The sequence below is a fragment of the Panthera onca genome, chromosome A2, assembly GCF_046562875.1.
Source record: "Panthera onca isolate mPanOnc1 chromosome A2, mPanOnc1 haplotype 2, whole genome shotgun sequence".
In the NCBI taxonomy this organism is placed as follows: Eukaryota; Metazoa; Chordata; class Mammalia; order Carnivora; family Felidae; genus Panthera; species Panthera onca.
Genome location: NC_138340.1, coordinates 2194450 through 2220716, shown reverse-complemented (window position 1 = coordinate 2220716; position 26267 = coordinate 2194450). Strand labels below are relative to the sequence as shown.

General features: G+C 46.0%; 1 protein-coding gene across 3 annotated transcripts in view; it reads left to right on the top strand.

Annotated features, from left to right (window-relative positions):
- Positions 1–26267, top strand: part of LOC132675825 (uncharacterized) — a 45798-nt gene continuing 19531 nt past the window's right edge. Inside the window, exons 1-4 of one of the 3 annotated variants that reach the window (XM_078443655.2) lie at positions 87–215; positions 5726–5852; positions 8851–8908; positions 9334–12036. In XM_078443655.2, the coding sequence (XP_078299781.1) occupies positions 213–215; positions 5726–5852; positions 8851–8908; positions 9334–11200 (2055 nt within the window). In that variant the 5' untranslated portion in view covers positions 87–212 and the 3' untranslated portion in view covers positions 11201–12036. Of the gene's footprint in view, positions 216–5725; positions 5853–8850; positions 8909–9333; positions 12037–26267 lie in introns of those variants that run through there. The other 2 variants (XM_081791189.1, XM_081791191.1) reach the window with 2 other exon arrangements.

Here is a 26267-nt window from a genome sequence, read left to right as displayed (position 1 = left end):
TCTTCGGAACACCATCCAATCAGGTCGCAGGGACTGAAGGATCGCCCAATCAGGGCCCGGGACCTGTACACCACCCAATCAGGCCCGAGCGAGAGCCCGGTGGGTGTGGCTCTCCGCCGGGGCGGCTGGCGCAGCCGGATCCTGCGCTGCCACGGTTTCGGGTGTGCGCGGCGTAGGAGGACGCCCCGAGGGCGCGGAGCGGGGGCCCCGAGATGGTGAGTGCGCGGGCCGGAGGGGCGGATGGGACCAGCCGGACCTAGGTGGAAGCGGCCTCGGCGGGGTGTCCCCGTCCCTAGGGTTGGCACCTGGGTCCTGGACGGATGGAACTGGGAAGGAAGGCTGGGGGAGGGGGGAGGCCTGGGATTCGGGGAGCGTGTGCGACGACCTGACTAAGCAGGAGTTTGCTCCTCAGTGGGGGACAGTAGAGACTGTCCGGGTGAGTTCTCTCGTAAAGGAAACTATTTGCAGACATAAGGAGGCCGCAGGGAATAGCTTCTGAATCCGCGACTCCCCGGGGGGGGGGGGGGTCTTTTATGGAGGGTGACGATGAATATTCAGAAAGGGGAGCTCTGTCGGGGGCAGTCTAGGCGGGCGTGAGGTTGCTCGGACCGAGCTGGAAGACGTGCCCAGAAAGCACGCGTGCAGCGTGACGGACACGGAGCCAGAGCTGCTCCCGGGGGCTGAGACTTGGACGTTAGAATCCAGCGGAGGTAAGTGTGGGACGTGGGGCCGGGGCTGAGCGCGCGCTGAGGGAGCAGGTGCGCGCGCACGGGGTCCTGGGCTGCGATCTCGGGTAAGAAATGCAGGGTTTTCTCACTTTGGAAACCGCGCGGAGAGTTTCACGGGTTTGGCTGTTTCCTGGCCTGGTGCAGACTGTCAGTCTTTGCTTCCACGCTGTTCCCTTCAAGTCGTAAATGGCTGAGATTGCTTTTTTGTTTTTCCATTTCTTTGTGATTCTGACCCGGACCAGGAAGTTATGCAAGGAGTGTACTGGGCAATTAGAGCCGGAGAGGCGTAGATCACGGAATGGAGCTGGGGTCCTAAAACGATTGCTTTTCTGGGCACCCCCTAAACCCGCTGAGCTTATAGCGGGACCCACGGTGGACCTGTCACCCAACCAACCTGAGTTCTCTGCTTGGTGAGTCAGAAAGTGCTCCACACTGAGCAGTCCCAGGAAGAAAACGTTATTAGCAGCAGATACAGAGATCAGTAGATCACAGGAAATAACTTCCAAAGCCCTGACTCCCCGGAGGGAGGGTGGATGGGCTCTTCTGGTTTAGGGCTGGATGGATATTTCCATGGGGAAGCCTCCTCGTGCTGTGTGGGGTGGAAGGAGGGGTGCTGGAGGTGGGCCTTAGGGCAGCAGGCCTGTCCCCAGGAAGTAAGTCATGTACAGGAGGCTGTGCTCCTCCCCCAGTGGAGACTTCAGTGTGATAATGAGGTAAAGGTAGTTGGTGGTCATTCCAGAGGTCCCTCCAGGTCCCTCTGCACAGGCAGGAATCAGAGGCTCCTCAAACTGGCTGGGGAGGTTGGGGCCCTGGAGGTCTGGTGAGGGCAGTGGGTCTGCTCCAGGGGCGGGTTCCTGTCATTTGCCTGAGTTAAAAGGACAGCTGGAAAGGACAGCTTAGGGAAACGTGGGGCAAAGTTCTGTGAGTACAAGCTCATCAGCTTGAGGTCTAGCTGGTGACAGACTTGGGAGATGACCTCAAATCTGCACCTGGCTGAGGACAGTTTATTACAATCAGTTCCAACAGGGACCAGCTCCCATCTCAGGGACCCTCCAGTGAAAGAGAACGAGGCTTGACTGTTCTGCAGGAGGGGGATGGGCAGGAAGGCCCAGTGTCAGGATCCCACCCTTGTGGTGGAGGAAGGCCTCATTGGCTCAGGTCCCCAGGGCCTTGTTCCTCAGCTCAGTGGATGTTCAGAGGGTGGGCCACCTGCAGTTCAGGGATCTGTGGGGAGGACAGCAGCCTGGGTAAAGTTTGGGTAGGAAAGGGGTGGTTGTGGACAGTTGGTCAAACCAGGTTCAAAGGAAAAATACAAATTGAGTAAGGAGAGACATGTATTGACAACAATGATTGCAAAGGTGGGGGAGGGGATTGTTGCACTAGGGGCAGGGACCTTGCAGGGAACAGGGGCTGCTGCTGCCGGCAGTGTGGCCTTGTCTCCAGGGTAAATGCCTTGTAAGTCCTTCTGCGCTGGGGGGGACATTGCATATTGTAGCTCGTGAATAAGTTACACGTCAGCAGGAAACGGGGTGCAGAGTGTGAACCACATGTCGGTTCTGGGTCCCATCACTTGCGACTTCATGGCGTCCAGCTCGAGTGTGTCACATGGGGTCCCCTGGATGTCACAGGTTGGTTTATCTGATTCCCTCAGGGCTGAACATTTCTCATGTGTGGGATTCCCTCTTCTGTGGAAGAGTTTCCAGCATGTTGTGACCTGTAACTCACATGTCTTCTTCCTGATCTTCTGTTTCCTTCACGTCCTGGGGACATTCAGGCTGTTTCATTTCAGCGTGTTGTGTTTTCCCCACGTCAGGGTGTATCCTTTCTCTGGGTTGTCTGCGTGGATGGACCCTTCATGTTGTTAGTAGACTTGAACTTCCCCGTCTCTTCCTGTGTAGATGACCGTCTTTTGTTCCGTGAGAAAACTACATCATGCAGGTCATAATCACACATGCTGGAACTCTCTCTCCATGTGTTCCTCTTGTTTCCGCGACAGATAAATTCACAACACTCAGTTATTGTCTGTGAAGCTGATGATTCCTTTTCCTCCACAGATGTCTAGTCTTTCCTGGCCCTGTGTGTCCTAGTGTCTCCATCTCGGCCACTGGCCTTGGGCACCTGCCTGGTAAACATCCACTTGCTGAAACCAGGGGTGCATGATGTCTCCCCTTAACGATATATTATGGGAATCGATAGCAAATGGGAGATACTTGTTGTGGGAGATAAGGGCATCCCCACATGTGTCATCCAGTCCAAGATCAGGAATGTGATCCCATCTATTATTTCCACAAGTCCATAGTTAATCCCATGGAGTGGGGTATACTCTGGGTTTTAAGGAGTGATTTTCCTTACACATTCATGCAGAATTGGTCAAGGTGATAGTTGAGTCATGCATTTGGGGAGTCCTTCCCATTTTCCAGCTGTTGAAATAATCCTGTGTCCCTGGGGTCTTATTATTTTCCCGACAGAGTAACAAGCATGGAGATTCTCTATCATGAGCTGCTGTGGAAATTTCTCTAAATTTCACCTCAAGTTGTCTAGCATTGGTATTCAGAATTTTAAGAAAAACAGTTTTAATTTTTAATGACTTTAGGTCATGACAAAGGAAGATTCAAAACCTTAGTATGGAGATCTATAGCCAGGTATTTGAGGAACCAGAAGAATTCAGGATCTAATCTGGTTTATAAGAAATAGTATCAAATTCCAATATCTCCAAAGAGGTGGTTTTGAATCATAATTATTTTCTCTCTGAATTCACTCCTATTTCCAAAGATAGCCAAATCAAGACTGATGGTTTGTAAAACAAGTTCAGTTTTAACAATCATCGCCTAGTTACTTACAAAAGCTCAGGAAGAACAGTGATTGGCCAAATAGGTTTTTCAGGAAGCTTGCTTTGCTCAAAATTGTTATCAGGAATCTCTGGATTGAACTTTTTTATAGCCCCTTGAGGCCAGAAGACAAGCCAAATATTTGTCACCAGACTTGTCTGCAAGACCTGTAGATTTATGTGATTTCTTCTTCTCAAGGTCCCAAAACCATCCTGAGGTTTCCGGCACCTGCCAGGAGTTGACTTTACTCACCTGGTAAGGCTGCTGGGAACTCTGTCAGCAAGGCATCAGGCCAATATTTCCAGGGGGGTTGATTGGTTCCACAAAGTCCACCTTAATTCCTTCAAGCTGTCTGGTTATTTCTGGGTCTATGCAGGTCTGTCTCACATCCGACATTCCTGTCAAATCTTTGGTGAAATAACCAATGTGTCCAATGGTGTCTTGTTACAAGGAGAACAGATTCTCATTGTACTTAAGCAAAAAGGAGGGGAGGACTCAGCACTCAGATGTGTAGGAATGTGTTTGCTTGTAGGTCAAGATGGCAGCTGCATACATGGGAACTAAGGAGTTAAGGGGGGAATCTGACAGAAGCAAGGCTGCCGAGACTCAGCCAGCATCAGGAAAGGGTCCCAGCTGAGTCCTTCACATGTGCGGATTCACCACGGCCGAGCTGCCGTTGCCATATTTGCCACTCGTTGGGAATAGACCTTGGGAACAGAGTGGAGAGGAGAGGAAAGGGGTCATTCGCCCATACAGGCCCGAATGGTCTGACCTTGTTCACCCTCAGACCCATAGACCATACCAGGGACCCCTTGGATAGAGAACTTTGGCTGCCTGGTGAGTAATATGGTTGTACCTGCCAAAGGGCGAAAAGAAAGGAGAAGGAGTCAAGGATCCCCCCTGAAGGACAAGAGGGGAAATCCCTCATCCTGTTGGGCAAGGAGTGCCCCATAGACGCCCCCTGGGACTTGGGATCCTCACCAAGGAGGAACCTCAGGTGGAGGTTGTCAGGTGCCCAGAGAACACTAGAGTCAGGCCACCAAGGGAAACTCCCAAGAAATTCCTAGGAAATCCCAGGAGAGGCCAAGTACAGCAGAGGGTCCTTGTGAAGGGCAACAAATGTGGGGTGACCTGATCAGGGGGAGGCCCGCAGCTCAGGGGGTGAGAGAATTCCCCCCAAGGCAGAACAGAGGAGATAGAAGTTTACTGAATACCCTGCGAGGGAGCAGCGGGCAGGACGGCAAAGAAGAGACCATCTGCCGGGAGGCGGTGCTGGGGGCTACAGTTATGGGGTCACGAGGGAGCAGGAGAACCTTTGGAATGCTCCCTGTGTGGGACCTGTGCCCGGTTGTAAGTATGCAGGGGTTAGGGCCTGTGGCCATTTCGAGGCAGGTCACTCAGGAGCGCGTGTGCACTCAGCTGTGTGCTCACTGTGCCCTTTGCTGCGTATCTTTCCATCACTCAGGCCTGTTGCCTAAAAACGGTCCATACACTGTGATTCTTCCTCCTGTGTTAACGTGAGCGGTGGCTGTGTCCCCATCAATCCCTCAGGGACTCTTCCTTCTGGTGCCCTTTTCCTTGAATTCTGGGCCCTGGGTTAAAAGTTTGAGCGGCCCTGCTGACTTCCAAGTCTCTTAAGGCCCCAGACTCGTCTTACACATCAGGTGTGCCAGGCGCCCGGGCCCTGGCCTGTGTCGGTGCCCAGAGCCCACCTAATCCGGGGAAAGGGTCGTGTCCGCCTCTTCGGAAGAGAGGGGACTCCAGCAGGCTCTTGCCCTTGTTCCTTCCAGGGCGAGAGCTGCTCCCATCAAGCAGCCCTGGAATCTGAGTGTCCACAGCATCCTGACATTCTGGTTCCAGTTCTTGGAGCTGATGACGAGGCATAATCTTCTTAGAGCAAGCCAAGCGTGTGTCCTCCGGTCTGTGTGTTGTCCGAGCGAATATTTCACTTTTCAGTCTGTACAGTACTGGTCTGCTCAGATCTGTCTCAGTGTAAATATCCCAGTAAATTGGGTGTGTGTAAGTCCATGTCAGCTGTTGTCCTCACCCTCTGTTGTGACTCAGGGGTCCTAGGAATGGAGTGCAGCTCCCCGCCTGTCACCCTTCATCCTCCCACACACGTGGGTGATGATGGAGCTTTGCAGCAATAGAGTGTGTGGTATGTTTCAGGCCTCTGTGGTCTTTGAGGATGTGGCTGTGAAGTTCACCCCAGAAGAGTGGGCTTTGCTGGATCGTGGTCAGAGGAAGCTCTACAGAGATGTGATGCTGGAGACCTGCAGGAATCTGTCCTCCGTGGGTAAGGATGGCTCCATACCTTCCCTGGTCTTTTCAGGAGGAGGAAGAAAAGCTCAATATTTGCAAATCACATGAGACTGTCCATAGAATATCCTTAGGACTTTACCAAATACTACTAGAACTAATACATGGATTTAGTAACGTTGCAGAACACAAATTAATATTCCAAAATCTGTTCCATTTCTATATTTACTACCAGAACAGCAGAGAAATTAAGAAGACAAACCCATATTCAGTTACTTCAAAAACTACAGGATACTGTCCTAAAAGTAACCAAGGAAGTTGAAAGATTTGTACTCTGGCAGGTATAAAACATTTAATGAAAGACATTGAAGATGACACAATAAAGGGAATGCCACACCTTTGTCATGGATAGTATGGACCAACTGTTTTGCAAATGCCTATACTGTGAAAAGTGCTCTACATATTCAGTGCAATCCCTATCAATATATTGGTAGTAGTTTTCAAAGAACTATAGCAAGAAATTCTAAATTCTGTGTGGAACAGAAAAGATTCCAAATAACCAAAGCAGTTTTGAGAAGGCATACCAAAGCTGAATAAAACAGTCCCAGATTTCAAACTATACTCAACAAAACAGGATAGTACTGGCACAAATCCAGACACCAACATGAAGGAAACAGAATAGAGCGTCCAGAAATGAACCCGTGTTTATACGGTTAAAGAGTCTCTAAAGAAGGAGCAGAGAATATACAATGGGGAAAAGACTGTCTCTTCAATAAGTGGTGTTGGGAAAATGAGGCAGCTACTTGTAAGGAGGTGAAACTGGGCCAGCTTTGTACCCCTTACCTGAAAGGAAACTCAATATGGATTAAACACCTCGGTGTAGGACCTGAACCCATACACGTCTTAAGACTAAACGGAGGCACTGAACTCATGGACATCAGCCTTAGCATTATTTTTGTGGACTCATCCCTTCAGGTAAGGGAAACAAAAGGAAAAATAAAAAATTGAAAGGGGAACATAGCAAACATAACAGACGTTTTCCCACAGAAAATAATAGAGGTGGCCACTTGGCCCATGAAAGGCTGCTCAATATCACTAATCCTTAGGGAAATGCACATCAAAACCACAATGAGCTGTCCCCTCACAGCAGCCGGAATGGCTAGTGTCAAAAAGACAGGTAATACGAGTGTTGGTGAGGATGTGGAGAAAAGGAAACTCCTCGTCTGTGGGGTTTAAATGGGTGCAACCAGCTTGGCAAACAGTTTGGAATTTCCACAATAAAATGAAACACAACAGTACCATGTAGTCCATAATTCCGCTTCTGGCTAGTTCACCAAAGAAAAAAAAGCCAGCACGATAAGACGTGTGCACCCTCTGGTTCACCGGACTGTTACTTGCTGTACTCAACATAGGGAAGCAATGCAGGTGTCCTTCAACAGATGAATGGATAATGAAGATGTTGTATCTTCATACAAGGGACTATCCCTCAGTAATACAAAAGGGACGAATTCGTGACGTTTGTGACAACATGGATGGACCTAGAGAGTATTACACCAAGTAAATAAGTCAGACAGAGAGACAAACAAAACAGGTTACTTATATGTGGAATCTAAATGACAAAATGAACAGACAACAGAAAATAGGAACAGACTTAAAACCGTAGACAACAAATTGGTGTTTGTGGGATTGGAATGGGATTGAGAGACAGGTGAAATCATGGAGGGGATTGAGAAGGACAGATTTGCACTTAATTGAATAAGTCATGGGAAGGAAAAGTAGAGCACTGGGAATATGGTCAATAATTTTGTAGTTTTGTATAGTGACAGCAATTACACTTCTTATGGTGAGCATTTTGTAATGTATGGAATCGTTGAATCCCCATGTTGCACACCTGACACGAATATATAGGTCAGTATGCTTCTACCAAAAAATGAGTGAGTGAATGAATGAATGAATGAATGAATAATAAAAAGTCCCACAATTACCAGTCATCATGACTGTGAAGACGAAAGTTAGGCCCATCTTCCAGATTGCTTGTTGCCCTTCAGATCCTCCCTTCTGCTGAGCTCTTTTCAGGGTCAGGGCAGCAGCCACACACACACCATCTAATCTCCTAATGGCAGCTGGGGCAGTGCAGGCAGCCTCCACTGAGGGCCCATGTGCCTTCAGAACAGGCCAACCGTCAGGTGGACCAGGTTCTGGAGAAGGGATTGGCGTTTGGACACATCCATTAGAAACGTGACTCAGTCTTTGTTTGAGCAGGGTGATGTCTGCCAGTCACCTGTCCTCCCTGTTGGACTTTTCATCCACCGTAGCTCACGTGGCCAGTCTTTCTGTCTTCCTGTAGAGGCAGGGTGTGGATGTGTGTATTTTGCCCAGTTCCTTCCTAACTGCCTCTTCTAATAAGTCTTATCTCCACATTAGTCTGCATCTTGTTTGAAGTATTTCTGAGTGAATGGGCTGCCAGTTCAGACACTTTCTCTATTATTGCCAAAGTCCCATGTCCCAAAGGTCCTCAGAAGTTTTTAGTCCCATGACTGTTATTCGTGATGAAGTTCATTTACATTTCGGGATTAGTATGAATAGAAGTAGACATATGGTCTGTTTTTTAACCCTATGCATCAGGTCATTTCCACGAAATTCAACTAGGCTCCCAATTCTTTTTTTTTTTTTTTTTTTAATTTTTAAAATGTCTTTATTTATTTTTGAGACAGAGAGAGACAGAGCATGAGCAGGGGAGAGGCAGAGAGAGAGGGAGACACAGAATCTGAAGCAGGCTCCAGGCTCCAAGCTGTCAGCACAGAGCCCGACATGGGGCTCGAACTCATAGACTGTGAGACCATGACCTGAGCTGGTCAGACGCCTAACCGACCGAGCCACCCAGGTGCCCCCTAGGCTCCCAATTCTTATAGTTTCTCCCAGTCAAGGTAAAATGAATGGATCAAAGACTTAGCAGAATTCTTTGCAGAATAAGCCTCTGAGTGAAGAGAAAATACTAATGTTTACAAAAAATGATTCCTGTTCTGTGTTTGTAGAGAAGCAGAAATTTCACAGCAATGGAGATCTGACCCGAAAGCAAGAAGGGCTTTTGAGGTGAGTGACACTTGTAAGGGAGTAAGGGAGGATGTTGGCGATTGTGAGACTGACCTGAAATTAGCAGCTGTAAACCTAGCACAACGATCGTGTAGTCAAAATTTTCACAAGAAGTTTTTATAAATTTATTCTAGGTATTGATCATGTGAAAAAACTGCGTTGGAAAAAATGGTCAGAGAAAACTATATGTACGAATCCCAAAATGTTATGACTCTGTTTGAGCCAGAGATTATGGCATAAGCATGATGGGTTTTAGGCTTTTACCATTTTGTAACCATGCAGACAGTGCCACAAACATCACTATTCATTGACAGTGGCCATTATATAGTGCAATAATGATTAACAAACATCAATAGATCATTAATTAATAAAGAGATAGTTTCTAATCATCATTTCCTAACCATGTACCTTCCTATTTTGAACAGAAGTCCTTTGGTGGAGAGTGTCTGTGAACGTATTGAAGGAGATCAATGTGGAGAAACCCTGAACCCAATTACAAGTCTTACTGTGCATGAGGGGTGTCCTACTGGAGGCAAATCCTGTGAATGCACTAAGTGTAGAGAAGCCTTTGCAGATGGTTCCTTCCTAGAGAAGCCGCGAAGACCTCACCCACGACTCAAACCTAGTCCTGGTGAGGAGTGTGGGCAGGCTTGCAGCTCTGTTACGAGCCTCAACACTCATGTGGACACAGACCTTGTAGAGAAACCCTGTGAAGGTCAGGTCACCGGGAGAGCATCGGAGACATATGCGAAGAGTCTCCGTAGTAAAAAGTCTATAGAGTGCAAGAAATGTGGGAAAACTTTCACTTGCACAGCTTCCTTTAAACGTCATGTGCAAGGTCACTGTGGACAGAGGGTCCATGTGTGTGACACGTGTGGGAAAACCTTCGTGTATCACTGCTACCTTACACGTCATGTGAGAATTCACACTGGGGTGAGACCCTATGAATGTCAGGAGTGTGGGAGAGCCTTCGGGTATAAGTCAAGCCTGCAAAACCATGTCAGGACCCATGCTCGGGAGAAACCCTATAAATATCAGCCGGGTGGGAAAGCCTTCCCTGGTCAGCATTCCTTTCGAATACCTGAGAGAAAACACACAGGGTATGCACCCTTTGAATGTAAGGAGTGTGGCAAAACTTTCAAGAAACGTCTACATTTTGAATGTCACATGACCACACACAATGTAGTGAAACCCTATGAATGTCTGGAGTGTGGCAGAGCCTTTAGGCATCACTCAGACCTGCGAGTTCATATGAGGACACACACTGGGGAAAGACCCTATGAATGTAAGGGATGTGGGAAATCCTTCCGGAAGTATCATCATATTAAACGTCACATGGTTATTCACAGTATAGTGAAACCCTATGAATGTAAGGAATGTGACAGGGGCTTTGGGGATCAAACACACCTGAGAATACATATGAGGACACACACTGGGGAAAGACCGTATGAATGTAAGCAGTGTGGGAAAGCCTTCAGATATCAGTGGAATCTGCGAGGACATGTGACAACACACACCAGGGAGAGACCCTATGAATGTCCGGAGTGTGGGAAAGCCTTCAGGTATAAGTCATGCCTACAAGAACATGTGACAACACACACGGGGGAGAAACCCTATGAATGTCAGGAGTGTGGGAAAGCCTTCAGGTATAAGTCGTGCCTGCGAGAACATATGAGGAGACACACTGGGGAGAGACCAAATAAATGTCAGCACTGTGGGAAAGCCTTCCTTCGTCACTACACCCTCGTACTACACATTATGAGAAGACACTCAGGGGATGGACACTTGGAATGTAAGGAGTGTGGGGAAACCTTCCGGAAGCATCGACCTTTTGAACGTCACATGACCACACACAATGTAGTGAAACCCTATGAATGCGAGGAGTGTGGCAAAACCTTCAGGTATCACAGAGACCTAAGGATACATGTGCGGACCCACACTGAGGAAAAACCCTTTAAATGTCAGCACTGTGGGAAAGCCTTCCCATCTCCTTCAAACCTGGGAGTACATATGAGGACACACTCTGGAGGGAGATCTTACGAATGTCAGCGGTGTGGGAATGCCTTTACCTCTCCTGCTAGCCTGCGAGCCCATATGAGGACACACGCTGCGGAGAGACCTTTTGAGTGTATCGAGTGTGGGAAAGCTTTCAATCAGCTGCAAATTTTTCAAAGTCATTTGAAAACACACAGCACCATTAAATCCTATGAATGTAAGAAGTGTGGGAAGGTGTACAAGTTCTCCTCATCTCTTCGAGCGCATATGAAGAAACACCCTGGGGAGAGACCTTGACAGATCACTGCTTCCTTCAAGAACATGTGAGGCTGCACAGTGGACAGTAAGCCTCTGTATGCAAGGACTCTGCTAAGACCTTCCAGTGTCCCAAAGTCCTGGGCAGAACCTTATGAATGACTGCTGTGTGGGAAAGCCCTCAGTTGTCCCTCTTCCCTTCGAGGACCCATGTGAACTTAAGCACCATGGAAAAGCCTTTGGGTATCCCAGGAGTCTGTGAGCACAGACCCACTGTGGCATAGCATTTATTCTCCCTTAAATTCTTACTGAAAATGCGAGCCAGTACAATGGAGATGATCCTGAATGGACACAATTTTGGGAAAACTTCAGGTATAGAACTTCATGTATTTTGTTCATGAAAATTCAGGCGGGAGAGAAATATTTTCATTATTGTGAATATGGTTTTGAGTTTCCAGGTGCCTCTTCCTTGATTGGGATCCCAAGTGTATGAATTCCTAGTTCGTGTCACTGATGTTAACACTGATGGTTTTAAGTGGCCTTCTTTGTCCTCTACATCTGTGTGACCTAGATGTTGTTACCTCAGACTTGAAGTAATCACACGGTTATGTACATGTCTCTTTCCCATTACAATGTCTTTTGGACCCATAGGTGATAAAAATGTGTCTGTTGCTGGTGTGTACATATAACTTTATATACTTTTACAAAGAAAATTTATTGAGTTATACATTCCAAAATGTTCTTGTTACATTATCATGATATGAGACTTGTATTTTCGAAAGTTCTTTTCTGTCCTCTGTTGTGAAACTGGAATATTCTCATTTTGTGTCTACTCTAATTTTCTGTCCTTATTATTGGGTGATATATTTTCATATCAATTCTGTCTTTTTATTCAGTTTTTTTAAAAATTTAAGAAATGTTTATTTTTGAGAGCAAGAGAGTACATACATGGGGGAGGGGCAGAGAGAGAGAGAGAGGGAGATATACAAGCAGGCGCTCAGGTTCTGAGCTGTAAATGCAGAGCCCAGTGTGGGGCCTGAACCCATGAACTGTAAGATTGTGACCTGAGCTGAAGTCATATGCTTAACCGACTGAGTCAACCAGGTGCCCATTCTTCTTCAATTTTTAAAGTTGATACTGGTTTTGTGTTTCTGGGAGTCATTATTAGTGTCTTCGGTTGATTTTCTTCTAAATTATGACTTAGAAGAACATCCCTTTGAACCATAACTCAGGTTTGCTTTTTTTTTTTTCCACGAGCAGTGATTGTGGTGGAAATACCACTGGGGTGCTTTCCTCTGGCCCTGAGGAGGTAAAGTGTGGAATGACCAGTACCCTTAATATCAGCCACATCAGCCAGCCAAAGTATGCCATCTGATAAATTCTGGACACAGGAGCCTCTTCATTTTTATCCTTATTAGAGATAAAAACACTTCATTGTTTCCATAACATTCTGCAGTTCTGAGGTGCCCCAAAGGCATTCCAGCTATGGGACGAAATGTTTTTGGTGGTACCCTTGGTATTTGGTCATGCAATGGTGCATAACATCCTGTTGGGCTGGACGTCGAAGGGAAAAGTATTGCTGCTTCGGTGCCTTTAAAAGGATTTGCAGGGTATGTGATTGACTAGGTCAATAGAGCACGGTATTCTTGGTCTTGGATTGTGGGTTTGAGCCCTACATTGTGTGTGGGATGAGGTTAGCAAATAATAAAATGGAATCTTAATGGGCAACTGGGTGGCTCAGTCGTTTTGAGCGTCTGATTTCAGCTTAGGTCATGATCTCACAGCTCGTGAGTTTGAGCCCCGCATTGCGCTCTGTGCTGACAGCTCAGAGCCTGGAGCCTGCTTTGGGTTCTGTGTCTCCCTCTCTCTTTGTTTCTGTCCCACTAGCACTCTGTCTCTGTCTCTCAAAAATAAAACGTGAAAAAAATGGAAAAAAAAAAGAAAATAATAAATGGAATCTTAATTGGAAAAAAAAAAAAAAGGATTTGCAAAAGTATGCCCAAGGTAATATGATCCTCTCTGGCTATAGGTATGGTCCTGGTGTTCTTTGGAGGTCTTTCACAAAGTCATTATCCTAGAGTTATTAATGTACTACAGTCATGTTAACGACAGTCTTGCATATGCAAGAATTTTAAAAATTGACCTGAAGGGAAACAACCATACAATCATAATGTACCTGGTATTATGACCAAAAATGCATGAGACTTTCAACTAAGAATTGTCTCATGAGAACTAGCCAGACAGATTTAACACCCCATAAGTGGAAACGCATATTTTGATAAAATCTCTCAGCCAATGAAAAGTAAAGAGAATTACATTCATTAGTATACATGTGGTTTAAAAATGATTAACGAGTTTTCTTCTGGGCAACATGCATACAAACTTGTGTTTGACTAAACAAATGCACACCGTTTTTAATCACAATATAAAAAGTGAACAGTTACTGAATTCTTGGCTTGAAGTAAGAGAAATCTCCCACATCCCGCCTGAGATATGAGGAAGGCGCTCATTTCTCACACGGAAGGATACAACAACGCAGACACTCAACAGGGCAGTAGAGGGTCAGAGTCCCATGTGGTTTTTAGCTGTGCCATTATATCTGTTGTCCTGGAATCAAGATGTCTGGCCTTCCACAATCACTGAGAGAATGAGTGCTTGCTATACAAATGATATGTTACACATACTCAAGACTGTCATTAAGGAAGGGGGAGTCAAAGCACCAGAGAAATTCAAGAAGCATGACAGTTTAAATCAGTGGCTCGGGGGACACAGTGGGGCTGGGTGGAAAACTCAAAGCTGTGGCTTTCTGACCATGGCATCTGATCCATATTCGGGGGGGGGGGGGGTCATAGAGACATGAGTGGAAGGCAAGACTGCTAAGAAAATAGGAGGGGAAAAGGTTAGTGTTTGGTTTGGTACATGCTTGATTGACAGGCTGCTAGTTAGAAATTTGGGCTGCAGGCTGTTGACAAATAAGCCCCTATGCATTTGTCCATCTGTATGGTGACCCCAACACTAGACTAGGGCATCTTCACCTCTACTTTCAATACTCAGGCCACCAGTGAGTTGTCACCTATAACCACGAATATGGGGATTCTGGGAAAAGTGGCTGTTAGCCTTATCCACAATGAAATAATTCAGCAGAACCATAATTATCTACGTAATTTTATTGACCTTTCACAGTCGCATGGAAAAATGGAGTACAGTGAAGGGACAAAAGGAAAAGGTATATGGAGATTATGTATTTCTTACAAATACATATAGTCTGAAATGGGTATATTTTAGAGAGATAGCTGTATATATGGTCAAAAGATCTAGGAAAACAAAGCAGTAAAATAATGATTTCAGGTAACACTGGAAGTCAATACCTAAATTCATGACAAGGTATATGCAGTACAAACATACACATACTCGGTTCAGTATTGTACCCCCCACATTTCATATCCACGTGGAACCTCAGAATACAGCCTTATCTAGAAATAAACTGTTTGCACATGTAAGGAAGATGAAGCCACACTGGATTAGGGTAGGTCTTCCCCCCAGTGATGGATGTCCTTATAAAACCTGGAAATTTGGACACAGAGGCCTGCACTGAAGACAGAGCTTGACCATGTGAGACAGAAGCAGGGATTGGCATGATGTGTCTACCGGCCAAGGAATGCATAGGGTTGTTGGCAACCACCAGAAGTGAGTCAGATTGTCCCTTAGAGCCTCCAGAAGGAACCAATCTTGCAGACAACTTGATCTCAAGCTTCCAGCCACCTCAGTTGTGACACCACAAATGTCTGTCCTCTCAGCCGCCCAGTGTGTGGCGCTGTTACAGCAGCCCCAGGAGAGGAATGCATTCTGAAGCAGGGAGGGGACCTTGGATATCCGAGGGACAGCTGGAAGCCACTGTGCCCACAGCAGAGTGAGGGGGCAGGATAGGGTGGGTCGCATGCACTGGCTGACCAGGAATACTGACTTTGGTGGTGGGTGGTGTGGACCTTCATGAAGAGCTGTTGGGCCACACTCACAGGACCCCACCGTTACCATGACAACAGAGCAGGATGGTGACGTCGCAAAAGCTGGTGGGTCACACTGGGCTGGCAGCAGTGGCAATGATGTGGAGGTTCGTGCGCAAAGAGAATTTGAAGTTGGAGCCATCAGAGTTGCCTGGTTTAGAGGTGGGCTGAGAGAGAGTCAAAGGAGACTCCATTGTTTTGTTCAGGAACAACTGGTATGATGGCGATGCATCCACTGAGATGTGGGTCCTCACGTGGACAAGGTCTTGGTGGAGCAGGAGGCGATCACTCTGGGGCCGTGGAGATGGAGTTGAAATAGTGCAAATGAAAGGAGAGGACAGGTGCGTGGGGGCTCCGTGGGTTGGGTGTCCGACTTCAGCTCAGGTCACGATCTCGTGGTTTGTGGGTTCGAGCCCCCCACGTCGGGCTCTGTGCTGACAGCTCGAAGCCTGGAGCCTGCTTTGGATGCTGTGTCTCCCTCTCTCTCTGCCCCTCCCCAACTCATGCTCTGTTTGTCTCTGTCTCTCATAAATGAATAAAGGTTAAAAATTTTTTTTTGTAAATGGAGAGGATAATGTCTTCAAAATGTTAATGGATTAAAAAAATAAAACATTGAAAAAATGTTAAATCATTTTTCTGTAATTCAAAACAAATTTGCATAGGAAGTTATTGGGATCTTTGGTTTCATGTGGATAAACTGGGGACCACTGAAACAGCTGCAAGTCGTTGAATCAAGTCAGGAAAATTGCTGAGCCTACAAGGGCAACACAGTTTAATACGAATGAGTGAAGTGTAAAGTGCAGAAGTCCAAGCATTTTGGGGTGCCTGGGTCAGTCAGTTCCCATCAAGTCCAACTCTTGATTTTGATTCCAGTGGTGATCTCACGAGATCAAGCTCCGCATTGGGCTCTGCATTGACAGCATGGAGCCTGCTTGGGATTCTCTCCCTCCCTCTCATTTTGACCCACCCCTGTTGCTGCTGTCTCTCTGTCTCTCAAAATAAATAAACATTAAAAAGAAAGAAGTCCAAACATTGAAACAAAGGAGATTTGATTTAAAATGGTACAAGCCTTTTGATTCTGCTTACATGCAATATGAAACTGGAGAAATTGTGCACACAGGTGATGAAAGTAAGGAAGCAAAAGGAAATGAAGTGTTCAATGCTGAGTTGTTGGAGCCCACAGGGAGGCAGGGTGCGTTTTTGGTCAGAACACCAATTCAAGTAGGATGTGGGATGCGGTGGCCACCTTTCTTGTTCATGTTGTGATGTCATTAATGCTCGTTGTTTAAATTTTATGTTAGGTGCATGTTTTGTGCATTTTTGTTAATGTATAATTTCCAGTAGAATGCTCAAAATCAATGACTGCTACTCACCCCAGTGCCACATTAAAAAAAAAAAAAAACTATGTAAAATTATCTAAGTAGGCAGAGAAAAAGCATTTTATAGTATTCAATATTCATGCATGACAAATATTCTTAGTCATTTAGGAATACATAAGAACTTTCAAGTCATTCTGAAGGACATCTCCAAATACGGTTTATGAGGAATACATATGTATGTGTTACGAGTCACTTGTTGAGTAGAATTGTATACACCTCACGAATTCCCAGCACTGCAGTCCCCTTGAACAGCATTGTAGATCTCCCAGCCAGCGCCAGGACAGGCGGGTGTAAGGATTACAGTCAAAAAGAAGGAACATGTCTTGTTTCCTACCCAAAGGAATGTGTATACAGAACATCACCAACATATCAGGGTAACCAGAGAAAAAATAATTAGAAGGTATTCAGGATGACCTTACATTTCTGCTTCTATTCACTATGAAAAAGCAAGTTTGAAAAATGACAGCCAGTACAAATGAGAAATGAAGTTACTATTCACAAATCAAAACAACTCTCATGAAGAGGAGAGAACCTTTTGTAAAAAGTGTACAAATACTAGTCTTTGAGGTCAAGACACCAAAACAAATGCAAATGTGGAGCATGTTCTAAGGAATGAGAAGCAGTGTTGCCACCATATCAATACGGAAAGAGGAGCTGAGTCATGACAATTCCATCAGTACTATAACCAAGCTTTTCTTCGCACTTCACAAATGATACTTTTAAGTTTTATAAATAGGAACAAATGTTCAATAATAGCCATCCTTTTCTATACAATGCACTGCAAGGACTTAGCCTAGAATGATCAATCATCAAGAACTTGTATGTTGGAAAATAATGATGAAGGTATGGATATATAGAAGTACATTCACATGGGAATCAAAGGTCATCACTTAAATCAGAAACTCCATTACCTTAAACTCCATGGCCTTGCACATTAAACTGTCTAGGGACATGTGTGTTATCAGAGCATCTCAGTTCCATGCCTTGGAAACATCTCTGCTGAGAATCCCCAGCCCTGGGGGCCTCTCCTGGGGAACCCAAGAGTGATAGAAACACAGGAAGAAATCTTCATCAACTTGCATTCAGTAAGGTTTCTTAACTGTGACAGGATAACCACAGGGATCACAAGAAACAGTAGGTAAATGAGGCTTCAGCAGGATGAAAGTCTTTTGTGCATCAAAGGTCATTATCGAGAGATTGAAAGGACACCCATAAAATGGGAGAACATCCTTGTAAGTGGCATGTATAAGATTTTACCCTGCAGAATACACAAAGAACCCCTATATCTGAATAACAAAAACTTGACCCAATTAGAGAATGAGGAAAACCTTCAATAGACATTTCTTAAGATGACGCACAAATGTCTAATAGACACATGAAACGATCCTCCCATCAGGACGATGCGAGTCAGAACCACGATGAGATGCCACTTCCCACTCACGAGGACAGCTAGGAGCCAGAATCCAGAAAAGAAGCGGCGGCCAGGATGTGGAGAAAGCGGAACCCTGTGCTTGGCTGGTGGGAGTGTCAGGGCAGCTGACGTGGAAAAAAGTTTGGTGGTTCCTCAAGAAGTGAAACACAGAACTGCAGTGTGACCCAAGTGTTCCAGTCCTACATAAACTGAAACAGACACTCAGATGTGTGTACAGGAATGCCAGGAGCAAAACTGTGCAGACCCCGCAAAAGAGGGAAACGTCCCAAGTGTCCCCCAATGCGTGGATGGATGAACAGGGTGCAGCATAGACACAGGACGGATGGTGATTCGGCCCCAGAAAGGAATGAAGGACAGACACGTTCTGCAATATGAGTGAATCTTGAAACAATTATGCTGCATGAAAGACACCAGACACCCAGGCCCCATAGTGTGAGTCTATTCATATAAAATATGCTGAATAGGCAAATCTGTAGAGACATAAAGTATTTCAGTGGTGGCTGGGAGCATGGTTTCATGGTTATTTTGGCCTTTAAATTTGTTTTGAAAAATGAACGCACACTTTTAATTAAAATGTTTTTTTGAAACTTTTACATTAAACATTTTTAAAAATGTTTTATTTACTTTTGAGGGAGAGTGCCCAAGTCGGGGAGGGACAGAGAGGCAGGTGAATAGAAGATCTGAAGCAGGTTCTGTGCTGACAGCAGCAAGCCAGATGGGGGTTTCAAACTCACAAACTGAGATCATGGCCTGAGCTGATGTGGGAAGCTCAACCAACCGAGCTGCCCCGGTGCTCCTGTGCTCACACTTTTAAAAGTAAAATTCAGGTGTTCTTTTATTTTGTATGTTCGCAGAGCTGTCCCACATGAATACACCATCTGAGGAAGGAAATAGAGCCTGGTTGGTTCCACATTCACAGGGACTGACTACAAACTCCCATCTGCCGGGTCTTTCCTTGCAGAATATAACGCACACCTGGTGTCACACCTGTGGCTGTTCCTGGCTGGGACCACAGGGTTCCACGTCCCATGGAGGGGGGCACGTCAAAGGGTCAGATCAAAACCCAGGGAGACCTTGCCTTCCAGGTGGTGACGTCACCATTCACTGAATTGTTCTTAAACACAGGGGACAAAGGGCACCATCACCCTGCCCCCTGCACCTCGAACACAAGCATCAACTAGCCCTTCTGTTTAGTCACGTGCCCATCCGGCGCTGGACAAGGGAGACTTCGCGGAGAAACTGAGTCAGACTCCCGGGACAGGAGGATGCAGGCGGGTGAGCGGGCCAGGAGCGCATTCTGCAACCTAGGGGCACAGGGATCGGACCGTGTGTATTGCCAGCCTGCCACTCAGGGAGCAGGAGGCGGGACTGGGGATGGGGATTGGGCATCTGCTCAATGTGGGGCCCCAGGGGCCCGGAATTACCGTCCAATCAGAACACAAAGGCCCGTTTGGAACACCATCCAATGAGGTTGCAGGACCTGAAGTATTGCCCAATCCGGGCAGGAGGGCCCGGGAACCATCCAATCAGGTCCGGGGGCGGGCGCAATCCCACCTCATGGACGTGAATCCGCGTTCCCCGCGGGCTCAGGCTCCCCTTTGCGGTGCTCGCACATGCCCGGGGCTGCAGTGCCAAGTGGAGGACGCCTGGAGACCCCGGAGCAGAGCCTCGAGATGATGAGTCCGGCCCAAGTGAGACCCGGAGGGGCTCGTTCACACCGGCTGGAACCCCTGGAAGGGGCCGCGGGCCCGGGTCTCCCAGACCCTGTGGCTCCCATTCCGAGTCTCCACTTCTGGTCGTGCAGTGGTGTTCCAGCGTCTGTCTCGTCTCCTTGAGTGTCCCGGGTTCCTGACCCGAGTCTCCTCTCTAGGCCGTGGGGTGCGGTTCCCTAGTCCTGTCCCTTTCCTGGTGCATGTCCTGTGGATCCCCATCCGATTCTCTGCCATGGGCCGCGGGATGCCGTCCTGGCCTGCTGTCCCCTCTCCTCCTTGAGTCCCCGGGTTGTGCCCAGATGTTATGCCACAGGGTGTGGTCCTAGCCCGTGTCCCCTCTCCTCCTTGATGTCTGACAGGATGTGTCCAGATGTTCTGCAGTGGGCCACTGGGTGCAGTCCTGGCATCCTGGCCTCTCCCCTTGAGGAGACCCCCAGGGTCCTGTCCCAACTCTGCCTTGGGCCAGGGATGGTGTGGGTGTTCGGTGTCTCATCACATGCCCACATGTGTTCCCGGGATTTTCCATCCTGAGTCTCTGCTCTAGATTGCGGGTGGGTTCCTGGTGTCCTGTCCCTTCTCCACCTGTGGGTCCCAGGGTCCCATCTCAAGACTCTGCTGTGGGTGGGGGGTGGGTGTCCATAGTCCCATCAAATCCCTATCTGACGGTTTCCCTGTGATCAGCTGAGTCCTACCTGGTGAAAGGAGTCAGGACCACCACCTCCAGGGGTAGTAAAGCTTGGAATGAGGATCAGGGGACTCACAGTGGTCCCGGGAGAGAAACTCAGATCGAACTAGGCTGAGGACACTTTAGTGCAAAGTGCTAACAAGAACCAAGTGTAGTCTCAGGGATCCTCCAGCATCTTCAGTGAAATGGGACCAGGTTTTGCTTTTCTGTGTGGCAGAGATGAGCAAGAAAGCCCATTGTCAGGATCGGGCCCCTGTGGTGAAGGAAGGCTTTGTTGGCTCAGAGTGTGGGCCACCCACAGTTCAGGGGCCTGTGGGGAGGACAGTGGCCTGGGTAAAGTTTTGGTAGGAAAGGGGTGTTGTTGGACAGAGTCAAATGAAGAATCTGAATTGAGTAAGGAGAGTCCTGTATTGAGAGGAATGATTGCATAGGCTGGGTGGGGGGGGGGGGATAGGCACTGTTGCACTGGGGGCAGGGGCCCCCAGTAGTGGGAGTGGGAGCAGAGTTGCTGTTGTGTTAGGGGCAGTGGCTGCATCAATGGGGAGAACATGGTGAGCATAAGACCTGCAAGTGTCTGAAGGGAGGAGAGGAGGAAGGAAAGGAGGCATGAGCAGGTGTGATGCTGACGTGATGGTTCCTTGAGGCCAGCCTGCTCCCCTGTCCCCAGGAGGGGCTGTGTGTGGCTCAGCCTGAGAGCAAGCCCACGTTCAGGGGTCTGGAGGAAGGAGAAAGCCAAAAAAAGTGGGACCAGCAAGCATTTTGTGCCCTTTGGTCAGCGGGACAAGCAGCTGAGCTAATCATGGGTGAGGCACAAAGTATGGATTTGAGGGAGGGTCTGCATGTGGCCCTGTCATGCATGAACAAGGGGGACTTCTCTGTGAGTCTTCTCCTGGTCTGATGGGGAAGAGGGGCCCTCTCTGCAGCTTGCTGTTTTCCAGACTCCAACAGGATGGGGAGAGCGTGTGTTTCCCCTTCCACTGAGGTTTTCCCAGGAGCAAAGAGCTCAGGTTGATGTCTGCAGGTCACCTGTCACCTGTGAGCAGTGCTGTACTTAGGTAGCTCAGCACTGATTGTTTTCTTTTATGCCAGCCTCACGTTTGGCATGTGTAAAGTTACTGAATTTTTTCTGCCCCTTTCTTCCCCATTAGGTCAGTGGGCAGTACGTGTGTTAGGTCATTCCTGTTCCTACTGACGTGTGTTTCTCTGACATATGCAGAGAATGTTCGCTTAGGGAAAAGTGTCTCAGAACAGAAAATGTCTTTTTCTATTAGGGTGGGGTAAAATGCATGGATTCTCACACCTTCATGCCAGGTGGGTGTAGTCATGTATTAAAAGGATTCAACCGAAAGCTAGTGACTGTTCCATGCAGGGTACAGTTAAAAACCTGTGATCCTTCTGGTTAATTCCTGGTGGTCAGAGATACATGCAAATTCTGCAAACTGGGATGTAGTCAATTCTGACTTTCAAATTGCTATCACGTGGGTAAATTTAAGAGGTACCTGTTTTCTGAAAAGCATGGTTTCCTTTTTTTTAAACCATAAAGTGCCTGATAATTTCCCTTCTTTCTTTTATCTTGAGCACAGTGTAGAAGCTGTGATTCTGCACATTTTTCTTCATATGCTGAGATGGGGTCTTTGTGTCATTGAAATGACACAAGGTGCTCAAAGCAGATCTCAAGTTCATCTTCTGCTTTTGTCGGCAGTCCTGCTCAGTGGTTTCATGTCTCCAAATGTAAGTGCATGTAATTTTTACACATTGGGGAAAATGGCATATTGCAGATCGAGATTAAGTTAAAATAAAGCAAGAAATGTGGATGCAGTGTGCGAATCACTCATTAGTGCTGATTCCTTTCACTTGTGGCACTGGATGTTAAATGGCTTCATTTTTTTCCAGCTCAGGTGTGTGACGTGGGGTCTCCTTGAGAGCACACATTGATTTTTCTTAATCCCCTGGGGCTGAGCATTTCTCACGTGTGGGGTTCCCTCTTCTGTGGAAGCATTTCCAGCATATTGTCACCTGTAACTCAAATGTGTGCTTCTTGTGTCTTCGGTCTTCTTCGCATTCTATGGATATTCATGCTGTTTCATTTCTATGTGTTGTAAGTATTTTCTCCAGGTCAGGGTGTATGATTTCTCTCTATTGTCCATGTGGAATGGCCCTTCACTCTGTTAGTAGACTTGACCTGTGTAGATTACCTTCTTTTAAAAAATATTTATTTATTTTAGAGGGAGAGAGAGAATGTGTGCATGCCTTTGTGCATGCCAACACCAGAGATGGACACAGAGGGGGCGAAGACAGAGGATCCAAAGAAGTCTCTGTGCTGACAGTAGAGAGTCTGATGCGGGGCTCAAACTCATGAACACTGAGACAATTACCTGAGGCTATGTTGGACACTTAATTGACAGAGCTACCCACGCACCCCTAGATTACCTTTTTTTGGTTGTTGTTCTGTGAGAAAACTCTTCCATCACTCAGGTCATAATCACACATGTGATAAGTTCCTCTCTGTGTTCTATTTGATTCCATGACAGTTAAATCCACATTACTTTGTTAGTGTCCATGAAGTTGATGAGGGAAATGATTCATTTTTTTCTCTTAGTTAACCAGTCTTCTCTGGACCGTGTGTCCACGTGTCCCCATCTCTGCTGCTGCCCCATGGCACCTGTTGGGTGGACATCCACTTCCGAAAATCAGGGGAGCCTCTGCATGCATTCCCTTTTATCCATCAGGGTTTTTGACTGTCTGTGTGTTAATGCCAGTTGTTCCAGTTAGACCAAAATATAGCGAGGATCTATCTTTTTTTTTTTTTTTTTTTTTTTTTTTTGACCTCCAAAATGACAAGACAGAGGAATTCAACTCAAAAGAAAGAACAGGAAGAAGTCATGGCCAGGGATTTATTCAGTACAGGTACAAGTAAGATGTCTGAGCTAGAATTTAAAACAAAAATTATAAGGATATTAGCTGGGCTTTAAAAAAGCATGGAAGACACTAGAGAATCCCTTACGCCAGAGAAGAAAGAACTAAAAACAAGTCAGGCTGAAATTAAAGTTGCTGTATCTGAGATGCAAACTGAATGGAAGCCATGACAATGAGGATGGATGAAGCAGAGGAATGAATCAGTGATATAGACGACAAAATTATGGAAAGTAATGAAGCTGAAAGGAAGAGGGTAAGAAAGGCATTGAATCAAAAATGAAGACTTAGGGAACTAAGCAAGTCTTTAAAGCATATTAATATTCGTATCATAGGAGTCCCAGAAGATAAAGTGACAGAAGTGCTTTCTCTCTCTGTCTCTCTGTCTCTGTCTCTCTCTGTGTCAAAAAATAAGATGTGCTGTACACAACGGGATATTTCTCAGCCATCAAAAAGAATAAAATCTTGCCATTTGCAGTGACATGGATGGAACTAGATGTATTATGCTAAGCAAAATAGTCAGAGGAAGACAAATACCATCTGATTTCACTCATGTGGTTTTTAAGGAACAAAGCAGATGAATATGTGGCATGAGGGGGAAAGAGAGAGGGAAACAAACCATAAGAAATGCTGAACTCTAGAGAACAAACTGAAGGTTGATGGAGGGAGGTGGTGGGGAATGGGCTACATGGATGATGGTTCTTATGGAGGACACTTGTGAGGAGCACTGGATGTTGTATGTAAGTGAGGAATCACTGAATTCTACTCCTGAAACTAATATTGTACTGTATGTTAACTAATTAGAATTTAAATAAAAACATTTTTTTAATGAAACAGTGTTTGTAAAGAGGCACACATAGTTTCTTGAAAATATTTGGAAGTCTATACAGGTACCCATTAAAATGCATACCAAATTCAGTGTTTCAGAATTATGACTTCCTAATTTAATTATCAATAAAACAGGTTTGGGGAGATTGGAAGTTCCCCATAAAGGCCACTGTAGTTTTAAATTACATTTGGCTCTGTTGGTTCATTTTGTTAGAAATGCACATTACGAGAGACCTTGGTTCCCAAACCTAAAACTGTCCAGGGTTCCAGTTGGGGGTTCCTGCACAGTGCTTTGATGACTGGAATCCATTTCTTAGTTGTTTTCTCTAGAAAAATAAAAGTTTCTAAACACTGGTTTCTACAGGAGTAGCCTCTTTGCAGAAGAAATCAGACTGAAGTCGAGTGCATTTCCAACAGGCACAGTTCCAAGGGGAACGGTCCAGTTCTGAAAGGTAGTCAGAATAAAAGCCAAATGGGTTCTTTCAGAAAGGACAAACCCATAAAACAGATCTGAAATAACCCTGGACAGCATAGTCACAGAGTGTGGCTGTGATCCCAGGACAAAACTTACATTCCATTTCAGGTTGTGAGAAACCATGAGCTCAGTGGGCTCTGTGAGACCTGCACCTGTTTGCTCACGAGCTCGGAGTGGTTTGGGTCTTCCCTGGGTCCACTCGTGATCACCAAGTAACGTTAGCCTTAAAAAGAAAACTGTCTTTGTGACCATCCTAGTGAGTGTAAATGGGCCTCTGCTTGTAGTTTGATGAGCATTTCCCTGATGACTGTCTAGCATCTTTTAATGAATCTATTGACCATTTGCATATCTTGTTTGTAGAAGTGTCTGCTGAAATGTTAGGTGTGGACTTTTCCTAGCTGCCCCTTACCTGGGTGAGGAAGTTCCCTTCTGTTCTTGATTGGCTAAGTATTTTTGTCAGAAAGGGTGGTGGGTTTAGTCAGATGTCTTTTCTGTATCTGTTGACGTGATCATGGGGTTTTGTTTCTATTCTGTTCATAAGGTTGAAAACTGCTGTTTTCTTGCTGAACCAACCATTTTATTGGCAGATAAATCCCACTTGGTCAAGTCGTGGAATCCATTTTACATATGACTAGATGTGGTATCAGATGAATTGGCTCATAGAGTAGGTTGGAAGTGTCTGTACGCAGTTGAATTTTGCATATGGATCCCTGATGATTGGTGACATTGAGCATTGTGTCATGTGCTTTTGGCCATTTGTATATATTCCTGGGGAAAATACACTTACATTCTTTGTCCATTATTTAGTTGTATTATTTGCCTTTATGTCTTTTTTATTGTTGTTATATGAGTTTTAAAAAACCTGTTTAGATCACAAACCCCATATCAGCTGTGTGACTAGCAAACCCATGCTGCAGCACCAGAGGAAGGGGTGTTTCCTTCATTGTAACTGATGTAGCTGGGGTTCTGCATCCTTAGATTTTGAGAACATGTCTTTGTTAAGCAACTGCTGATAATTTTATCATAATTGTTTGCTCTTTATTTCAATGATGTGGTGTCCTGTCATATTGCTTCAAAGATATTCTGTGTGTGGGTTCTGATTCTTATTCAGTTCAGTTTTATGAGCTTGATGATATGATATTAAATACCTGTATTTTTGAAAACAACAACAAAAGACTTCTTTTCATGAATCTTGTTTAAGACCAAACTCATATTGCAAGAGTATCACAAAAATCACTGTAAGTTACAAAATAAAACAAAGAAATGGTGGGGCGCCTGGGTGGCTTGGTCTGTTAAGCATCCGACTTCAGCTCAGGTTATGATCTTGTGGTTTGTGAGTTCGAGCCCTGCATCGGGCTCTGTGCCGACAGCTTGGATACTGGAGCCTGCTTTGGATTCTGTGTCTCCCTCTCTTTCTGCCCCTCCCTATTCTCACGCTCTGTCTCTCTCTCAAAAATAAATAAACATTACAATTTTTAAAAAGCCCCCTCAGAAATGGCCATGGCTAAAGATTTGATATGAGACGTCAATATAATGTAGCTGACAAGGAAATCTGGTTAATTCTGTGACACCTAGCATTTTAATAATTAGAATGTCAAGCGATGACATTATACCATGACATATTAAAACTTTATGGATTATATGTAATTTCTAAAACAGTTATGGCATTTACCAGTGTGGG